Raw genomic sequence first — 10,351 nt, 5'->3', positions numbered from 1 at the left:
CTCGTCATAAAACGATAAATAGTTTGTCAAATTTTTATTCATAAAAATGCAGTTTCAACTGCTTTTTATTTTATAAAATCTGTCTTCTTGTGCCACCAGATGGCCTTTTAAACAATAGGTAGTCTGTTAGTGCTGGTCAGTAGTAATCCAAATTCAATACAAACATTTGTTTCTTGAAAATTTGATTACGATTTAAATACAGTATTTATTTTTAATATTACCGATATGTCATCAAAAAGAAAACGTGTTGTATTATCATTAAAAGACAAATTAAAGTATTTGTTTCGATTATCCGAATTTTTCCTTATCCGGACTACCTTCATCCCCAATTAGTCCGGATAATCAAGGTTCTACTGTATTTATCTTTTAACAGAAAAGCAAATAATCTTTTTAAATGCTACATAATTTAAACTAAAGATAAACGATTATTCTGCCATCTTGTATTAGTTAATTCATTTCTTTAATTATCAATTTAATAAGATTAACTTTAATAAATAAATGATACTGATGAAGTTTTGATTGAACCATAACTAATTAATTAAAGATATTATATAATTTGGATTAAAATTGTCTAGTATTAAATTTAATAATTATAAATAAATAAAATTATTTAGAATATTTCTGACACAAAAGATCAACCCATAGCAAGACACAAAGATTGGTCTGAAGTCTGAATAATATAATTGGCAATACATTTTCATGGTAAGCAAAAGTTTGGGTTCAAGTTCTGCTCTGGATCAATCTTTTCTTCTAGAATATTCTAAATTAGTTAATTGATTTGTATTATTAAATTCAACAAAAGATGGCAGCTTTAGTCCAAATTACATAATATCTTTATGATTAATTAGCTACATTACAGCCTAATAAAAATCTGGAAGGATCATTTGTTTATTACTACATGTTGGTTTGGTTTTAGTTGCTATATAATTTAATCATTATAAAATAAATAATTTATCTTAATTATATTATTTAATTTTATCTTTCTGTGGTATCTATCAATATATATATTTTTAAATATTTTAAATTAACAATTTAAACATACAGTTAATTAATTTAAAACATTATATTTTAGTATGTATATTTTGTTTCTATATTGGGCAGAATTCTGAAGAGTTTTCTCCAATTTTGTACATTTTAGGAATTTATTCTGTAATTTATTACTCAGAAATCACAGGTTTTTTTGTTTGTTTTTGAGTTAAGTATAAAGTCTTTATGAATTTAGATATTTTTGAAATTGAAAATGTTTGTGATCAAAAATCAAACCAATAACTCTTGTACAACAAACAGATTTTTGTTCCCATGAATTCTGGAAGTACAGTAGAGCGTCGATTTTCCGAAAGTCAATCATCCGAAAGAATTCCAGTCGGCAAATTTAAATTTTCGCCAGTGCTGTGGCGCTTCAATCTTTGGCTACTAAAATATTTTACGTTTTTGATACTAAATTAACATGTGAAGTATATTTTTTTATTGTTTTTATATTTTTCAATATATTTATTTTGTTTGTACAAAATAAAAAAATAATTTTTAATGATACAGTAGTCTTTGTTAGGCTTAACATCGACGAAAATTCAACGCAAAGCGACACGCAACGGAGAAAAATTTCAACATCAGATACATTAAACTATTTTTTCGTACATAAATCAGTTATCCGAAATACCAGTTATACGAACAACCCCAGTCCCCAATTGATTCAGAAAATCGACGCTCTACTGTATCTATTTTAGATTATATAAATTTATTATAATATTATCAAGTTAAAATTAATTTGTTTAACAAGAAAAACCTAGAAATAAAGAAACTTACATGGATTTTTTTTCAAATGTCATTAAATCAGTTTTGATATTATTGTAATCAGAAGATTTCTTTTTTAAATCAGCATCAATTTGAGAAATTTGCTAAAAATAGTTATTTAATTATTAAAATATAATTATCTATTACATTATTTTTTATTATGTGGTAATATTACTACAAATCAATTTATAAAATTCTAGTGTAAAAAGCATTACTTTTAAAATATAAAGGTAAATTCTAAAATGAACCACAGTAATTATACACAATTTATAAATGTTGCTTATTTATACTAAATTTTTATTATTATAAAAAGTTTTCTTAGATGTATAAATATTTTTAACAACAGTATGTTGTTATATTATATATATATATATATATATTTCATTTACTTTTACAGTTTGACTACTACTGATATATAATCAAATAATTAAAAATTAATACAGTATAGTCCCACAAACTCAATGTGAACTGAGAAGATAATAAGTTACCAAAAATGATGAGTTGTTTGGCATAGTAATGTTAGTCTAAATAGCAGAAATGTTTGTAAATATGCAAAAATTCAAATAATTATTAACTACACACCAATAGTGACCATTTCTATGTTGTAATTAAAAGAATGACATAATTTTCATACAAATTATTTCTAACAAAGAAAAAACCATGCTACATGTATCATTGGGAAATATCTTTTAAAACTGATAAAAATTTAAAGTAAAATTAAGAAAATCTAAATCCTATTTGCTTATTTTTTTGTTTCTAAAAAATAATTGGCAAAATTGGCTTCTGTAATTTTACTAATATTTCACTGTTATCATCTATCAGGAAATATTTATATTGACATTTAATGCATAAAGTAGTCCAAAACATTAAGAGAATATCATAGAATTAATTATATGAGTCTTGACTCTTATAATTACTTTTCAAGTGGTAAAGTAGGTGAAATTTAATTTTAATTAATAAATTGTCACAAAACATTCATGTCCTTAAGACAAACATAGAGCCATCACAAACCCTATCTGCAAGTAATCATTCTATATGGACTTGTGTGTCTAATGATGACAAAGTTATTTATCTAGCTGGATGTACATGCATGGCTGGTTACCCCAGTGTTTTTCAACCTTTTTTATCTCAAGGTACACTTGAACCTATAATTAAATTTCTGCAGAATAAATCACATGATTTAAAGTTGTGTCTGTAAACATTTTATTGCCATATTACTTGCCACTTAACCTAATTCTTTTTGTTTATATTTTTTGTGAATTAAATAATACTGTATTGTTGTTCCTTAAAATAGTAGCAGGTTACAACAATAGTTATTTAGATTAATAATTTTCATTTACATAAGAAAAGCAATTAAGTCTTAATTTGTATTTAAAAGTGGCATGAAAATTGTCTTTAGAAACCTGCCCATTGTCCCACTATTTCTACATTAAAAATAATTTGAATATGAACAATTATAGATACATTTTTGATTAAAAGGAAATTTCATTTTAAATGAAATAACCTGGTGTCATGCACATATAATTTTACTTATGAATATATATTTTTTACTACATTACATATACATTTAATTATTATACCAATGAAAAACTCATATAATCAATTTAAAGAAGTTTTAATTTTGACACGTACTCTTATTACTTTTTGGGATTCTTTCAAAATAATTTATTTAATAACCTTCAAAAATAATCAAGCATCCTTACTAAACCCGATACATGTAAAGCTATACATCAACCAAAGCTGAATATTATCGGGCTAGAAACAGGTGTAGTAAGGATGTTTGATTATTTATATACACCTTTCCGGGGTTTGCAATGGCCGGTTGAGTGCCTTGGGTATTGTTTGCACATCGTGGGTGTTGAATGAGCCCCCAGCTGGCATTGTAATAACCATCAATGGTTATATCGTTAGCTTATATATACTGGAAGAGGAGATTGGACCGAAGGTCTGGGTAGCGTAATTGGCAACGCATCTGCACAGTAAGCAGGTTCGAGTCCCACTTCAGGCCAATTCTCTTCTTCCAGTAATTCTAAAATTATTATTTAAATTATTTAATTAATTTATAATTATTAAATTTATCAAGAGATGGTGCCTAATGCCTAACTCTAATGCAAAATTGTTATTAAATTATTAGTATTATAGCTGTTTCTAGCCCGATAATATTTGGCTTTGGCTGATGTATAACCTTCAAAAAGTTTCCAGCACACTGGCTGTAAATCACTGGATTACTCATTCTCTTCTTAAATTTTCATCACATGGAAATGAATTTAACTGGAACAGTTGAATACATGGACAATCTCTAAGCATAATGTTTTCATGTATATCACATACAGCATACAAACTACTTATAAAGAACTCTCTGTCTATTACGGCAGCCAATCACTGCACAATATCTAACTGAACTGGTTTTATAAGGCATATTTTCAATGAAAAACTAAAAGCTGCAGACCTAACATTAGCAACTAGCAACATCTTAATGGATGCCAAGACATGCACTCTCATGTGTCAGAATTCAAAAACATGTTCTGGAAACTTGTGGATAGCTATNGTATGTACTTATATTATATATATATATATATATATTTCATTTACTTTTACAGTTTGACTACTACTGATATATAATCAAATAATTAAAAATTAATACAGTATAGTCCCACAAACTCAATGTGAACTGAGAAGATAATAAGTTACCAAAAATGATGAGTTGTTTGGCATAGTAATGTTAGTCTAAATAGCAGAAATGTTTGTAAATATGCAAAAATTCAAATAATTATTAACTACACACCAATAGTGACCATTTCTATGTTGTAATTAAAAGAATGACATAATTTTCATACAAATAAAATTTTTTCTAACAAAGAAAAAACCATGCTACATGTATCATTGGGAAATATCTTTTAAAACTGATAAAAATTTAAAGTAAAATTAAGAAAATCTAAATCCTATTTGCTTATTTTTTTGTTTCTAAAAAATAATTGGCAAAATTGGCTTCTGTAATTTTACTAATATTTCACTGTTATCATCTATCAGGAAATATTTATATTGACATTTAATGCATAAAGTAGTCCAAAACATTAAGAGAATATCATAGAATTAATTATATGAGTCTTGACTCTTATAATTACTTTTCAAGTGGTAAAGTAGGTGAAATTTAATTTTAATTAATAAATTGTCACAAAACATTCATGTCCTTAAGACAAACATAGAGCCATCACAAACCCTATCTGCAAGTAATCATTCTATATGGACTTGTGTGTCTAATGATGACAAAGTTATTTATCTAGCTGGATGTACAGTACATGCATGGCTGGTTACCCCAGTGTTTTTCAACCTTTTTTATCTCAAGGTACACTTGAACCTATAATTAAATTTCTGCAGAATAAATCACATGATTTAAAGTTGTGTCTGTAAACATTTTATTGCCATATTACTTGCCACTTAACCTAATTCTTTTTGTTTATATTTTTTGTGAATTAAATAATACTGTATTGTTGTTCCTTAAAATAGTAGCAGGTTACAACAATAGTTATTTAGATTAATAATTTTCATTTACATAAGAAAAGCAATTAAGTCTTAATTTGTATTTAAAAGTGGCATGAAAATTGTCTTTAGAAACCTGCCCATTGTCCCACTATTTCTACATTAAAAATAATTTGAATATGAACAATTATAGATACATTTTTGATTAAAAGGAAATTTCATTTTAAATGAAATAACCTGGTGTCATGCACATATAATTTTACTTATGAATATATATTTTTTACTACATTACATATACGTTTATTATTTATAACAATGAAAAACTCATATGAATAATTTGAATATGAACAATTATAGATACATTTTTGATTTAAAGAAAATTTCATTTTAAATGAAATAACCCTGTGTTATGCACATATAATTTTACTTATGAATATATATTTTTTACTACATTATGTATATGTTTATTTATTATAACAGTGAAAAACTCATATAATCAATTTAAAGAAGTTTTAATTTTGACACGTACTCTTATTACTTTTTGGGATTCTTTCAAAATAATTTATTTAATAACCTTCAAAAATAATCAAGCATCCTTACTAAACCCGATACATGTAAAGCTATACATCAACCAAAGCTGAATATTATCGGGCTAGAAACAGGTGTAGTAAGGATGTTTGATTATTTATATACACCTTTCCGGGGTTTGCAATGGCCGGTTGAGTGCCTTGGGTATTGTTTGCACATCGTGGGTGTTGAATGAGCCCCCAGCTGGCATTGTAATAACCATCAATGGTTATATCGTTAGCTTATATATACTGGAAGAGGAGATTGGACCGAAGGTNACACATAACTTTTCCATTCTTCACCACATGCGTGCATCCCACCTTAAGGATTAAATACAGCAGAATAAGCAATAAGGATCATGCCATATTTTAATTCAAATCGGAGTCCAAAATTTTATATATAAGTTTCTTTTGTACAGTCAGAATTGTTGTCTGATCAATACTAAAAATTCTACTTTCAACAATTATTTTTTAGCATTCTAAAAAATCTAAATGATCTGAATAATATTTGTTAGTTTAATACAATATATATAATATGTAAATTTCTGAATGTTATTTTATAAAATGGATTTTTATTTAGGAATGTGCTCATGGCCTTGGTGATATTATGGTTTTATTAAAAGCAGTTGGAGGTACTGAAAATGTTGGACTAAGTAGAAAAGTATGTGATGACAATGGTCTGAGATATAAAGCCCTATTGGAGATTCGTAAACTGCGTTGTCAATTAACTAAAGAAGGTAATAAAATTTACACATAAAGAAAAATAAATTTTATATTTTGAGAAAACTGTTGTCATAGAGTATGGTTTTTACCTTCTTCAAGGATGTCAGAAAGCATTCAAAATCAAGAATATTTGTTAGGATATTTATTTTTCAATTACCTTACTAATTATTTCAGTAATTGATGGAAGCGGTTGCTTGGTAGGGTATTTTGCCTCAATCCATTTAAAACGAGTTAAGTATTCTGCTAAAGGAGCTGAAACAAAATAAATACTATAATTATTATAAATTATAAGAATGAAAATATTAATTTAAAATAAATATGATAATATTTGTGATAACAGTATCAGTATACTTAATAGAGTAATATCTCTGTAAACAAGAATCATAAAGTAGTGAATCATTTTTTCATTTTTGAAAGTTTAGTATTTTTCCTTTTTTTTTTATCTTTAAATCATACCAGATAAATGTCACACAGTTATATTCATTTTTTTAATAATAAAATCACTTTTACATACATAAAGAAATTTTGTTACCAGGCTTAATCCAAAATGACTGCCACTGAAGGTAGGAGTATTCGAATACAAGAATTAGGAACTATTCTAGCAAAATCTACTCATTGCTCCTAAGAACTTATGCTGGGTATTTAAATATGAGTTCATATGGCAGTGAACAAGTCAATTCAAGTGTCTGGGTTTGCTGTCAGAAATTCTAATTGCATTATAGTAATACAGAGACCAAGTTATTCTGTGACTTGATTTTGAGGAATTTTAATATCTAATTAAGTGTTTACTTCATTCTCTGTAATTGTCAACATGCTAATCAATTTGTTTCTACATATTCAATACAAGGCAAATTGATGGTAGGTGTTACCTTATATTCATTGTTATGTCAACTAGATAACCTTTTTCATTTTTCCAACAGTAAAAATATGTAATATAAGTAATAGATATGTATTATATCAATGGTGTGGTTTTCTTGTAATAATGTAACGAAAAAATGTAATAATTGTTGTAAATAGTAAATTGTAACTTTACCATAATAATCACTATAATAATCAGATTTCTACTAATTTATAGAAATGTAACACCTGAAGAGGGGTGCAAGGTATACAAAATATTGCACCTGAAATGCATAGTGAATAAAGAATAATGAAGATAACACTCAGAAGTTTTTGTCTTTGATAAAATGTGGTCCAGACAAAAAAAAAAAACATCAGTTAACTTCTTTGGATCTAACCTATGATGTTTCATCAATATTTTTGAAGAAATAATTTTTTTTTTAAAATTGACATTTAAAAGAATAAAAATATGACAAATGTTTTCAAGAAGGTCTATTGTGAATGTGTTCTATTTGTAATGGAATAAAGAAAAGATTATCTAGTTGATATAACAAATATTTTCAGTTTAAATTACACTCATTGCTTTCACATGAATTACATTGGTTTCTGTTCTTAAGAACTATTTTTGGAAAACTCATTTAATTCTTGAAAGAACGTGATTCTTAAAATTATTCGATTCTGCCCCTGGTTAATTCCAACAAAGACCTTAGGCCTTGTTGGAAAAACAAAAGTCAAAAGACTTTGTCATGTGACCTTCAAGTTTCTGACAAGGTTCAAAATTGTTCTTGAAATACAGTTTGAAATCATCTGTAGTTATAGTTACATATGGGGAAAATTTTACTTATTTATATCTAAGAAGATTCTTAATTTTCCACTTTATCCAAGTTAAATTTACATTCTTCAAACCCATAAACCTCTTCTGTTTCTGCCAATGTAGAAACAAAAGAGATGGACAAGTTTCTGACCTATAGATAAGATTTAACATAGAATGGTGCTACATTCTGAAAAATTTAGGCAGTTTTCCATTTTAGACAGGTTTTACTATATTTTAGAATGTACTAAATAATTTAGGAAACAAAACAAACATTTGACTTGAAATAATAACCAATAGAGAGAGTTATAGTAAATTGAACACACAACTCCACACACAAAATACAGAAATCAGAAATTCTTTATACAGTCAAACCTCTAATATGCCACTTCTAAATAGCAGCCATTTTTCAGAAACATATCTTGTTGAAATGCATACAAAACAATCTCTGAACAACAATTACTTTTTATGTTCCTGTGATCAACCATTGTTCAGTGGTTTGACTGTACTTGTATATTTCTGAATAATGTCTTACAGTTCTTAAAAGTATACTATAACTTCATATTAATAATTGTTTCTTTTTAACTTACACAACTTATTGTAAAAAGTTAAACATTTATCTATCAATTTGGAATAACATAACTATTTAGCTAATATTTTCAGTATAAATAGTTATAAAATTTTTCAAACTCATAAATCTAGAAACTTTTAAATTATTTTTTTTATTAATTTAAAAATGTTGCATTGATATAAACTAGAATCAACCTTATAATAGAATAATATCTGAAATACTACATTTATTATAGATTAAACCTAATCAATGTTTTGATTTAATTATACTTTGTAAACGAATTTTCCATAACTAAAAATTTTAACTATTTTTGAATCATAAAGATTAAATGAAACCCTGTAAAATAATAAAAATTTTTAGGTTTTAAAAGTACACGTAAAACTCACCATTATTTATTAGAAGATTTTCTGCCAATTTGTCTTTTTTATCTTCCAAAACATCTCCAAGATAATTAGCTAACTTCCATGTCACCCTTGATAAAGTAAATTTTCAACAAATTTACATTTTCATAATTCATCATGCCAGTTACAATTATTATAAATTTTAAAATTTTTATGTTAAATATTAAATTTGGTTTATTTTAGGTAAATTAAAATGACTATTAGCTAATTTGCAATCTATAAAGTTGAATTAACATATAATCCATAAATAATTTGATCACTTAATTGAAGCAAAATAAAAATCAATAAATTTTATGATGTATGCTAAATTTAGAAAAGTTTAAGATGAAAATATTTATGAATATTTCTAAAAAAAGTATTTAGAAATTAATAATAATAATAATAATAATAATTACCCCTCTACAAATAAATCCAATTTATCCAAATCATCTGATAGTCCAACTAGTTGATCAAGTGTTCCAACCTTTAAAATACAATTTTATAATATAATGAAATAAAAATGTTTTTAAATAGTAAATATTCTTTTATTTGAAATATAATAATTATTTTTCATGAACTAAGCTATCAATCTAATTTTCACTTTATGGCAATTTATAAAGTTAAAAATTTTTTGTTGTTATATTAAAAACACAAGACTAAATAAAATTTTTAAAAATTAAACATTGTTTTAAAAAAGAAATAATTAAAAACATTCTTGAACCCTGTCATCAGTAAATATCATTTTCCAATTCCTGTAAGTTATCATATTTCTGAATTTTTTAGTTCTAATTGCCACTTTTAGTCTTATTTTTAAAACTCAAAAAGCTAAAATATTGACATCACAAATCATTTAAATAGAGAAGCTATAATTGCATTCCACGTAACAGTGGAATGCAATTGAAAATCATGTACAAGGTCTGTTCAAAAAGTATCGGACCTTTGGTCGGCAAAAATAAATTTATTGACTTTGAGGAACAAAACCCTAATCCCCTTCAAAGTAGTCTCCTTGGTAATGTATACACTTCTCCCAGCGTTTCTGCCATTGCTGGAAACACTGCTGGAACGCATCTTTTGGAATGGTTATCAGCCGGTCCGTCGCATTTCGCACGATGTCTTCTCTCGACTAAATTTGGGTTCCTTTTAGCGGCATTTTCAGCTTGAGAAATAGCCAAAGGTCACACGGAGCCATGTG

At 26.3% G+C, this 10,351-nt stretch overlaps 1 protein-coding gene across 1 annotated transcript in view; it reads right to left on the bottom strand.

Annotated features, from left to right (window-relative positions):
• Nucleotides 1-10,351, bottom strand: part of LOC111627433 (V-type proton ATPase subunit C-like) — a 55,196-nt gene that overhangs the window by 18,785 nt on the left and 26,060 nt on the right. The window contains exons 3-6 of the mRNA XM_023371001.1: nt 9,576-9,643; nt 9,166-9,251; nt 6,718-6,812; nt 1,833-1,895 (exon numbers count right to left, since the gene is read on the bottom strand). Coding sequence (XP_023226769.1) covers nt 1,833-1,895; nt 6,718-6,812; nt 9,166-9,251; nt 9,576-9,643 — 312 coding nt within the window. The remainder of the gene's footprint in view (nt 1-1,832; nt 1,896-6,717; nt 6,813-9,165; nt 9,252-9,575; nt 9,644-10,351) is intronic.

Source organism: Centruroides sculpturatus, unplaced genomic scaffold, assembly GCF_000671375.1.
Source record: "Centruroides sculpturatus isolate CEXI.00-Female unplaced genomic scaffold, Cexi_2.0 scaffold281, whole genome shotgun sequence".
NCBI lineage: Eukaryota > Metazoa > Arthropoda > Arachnida > Scorpiones > Buthidae > Centruroides > Centruroides sculpturatus.
Note: the sequence above shows the minus strand (reverse complement) of the source record. Positions and strands in the feature narration are given on the sequence as shown.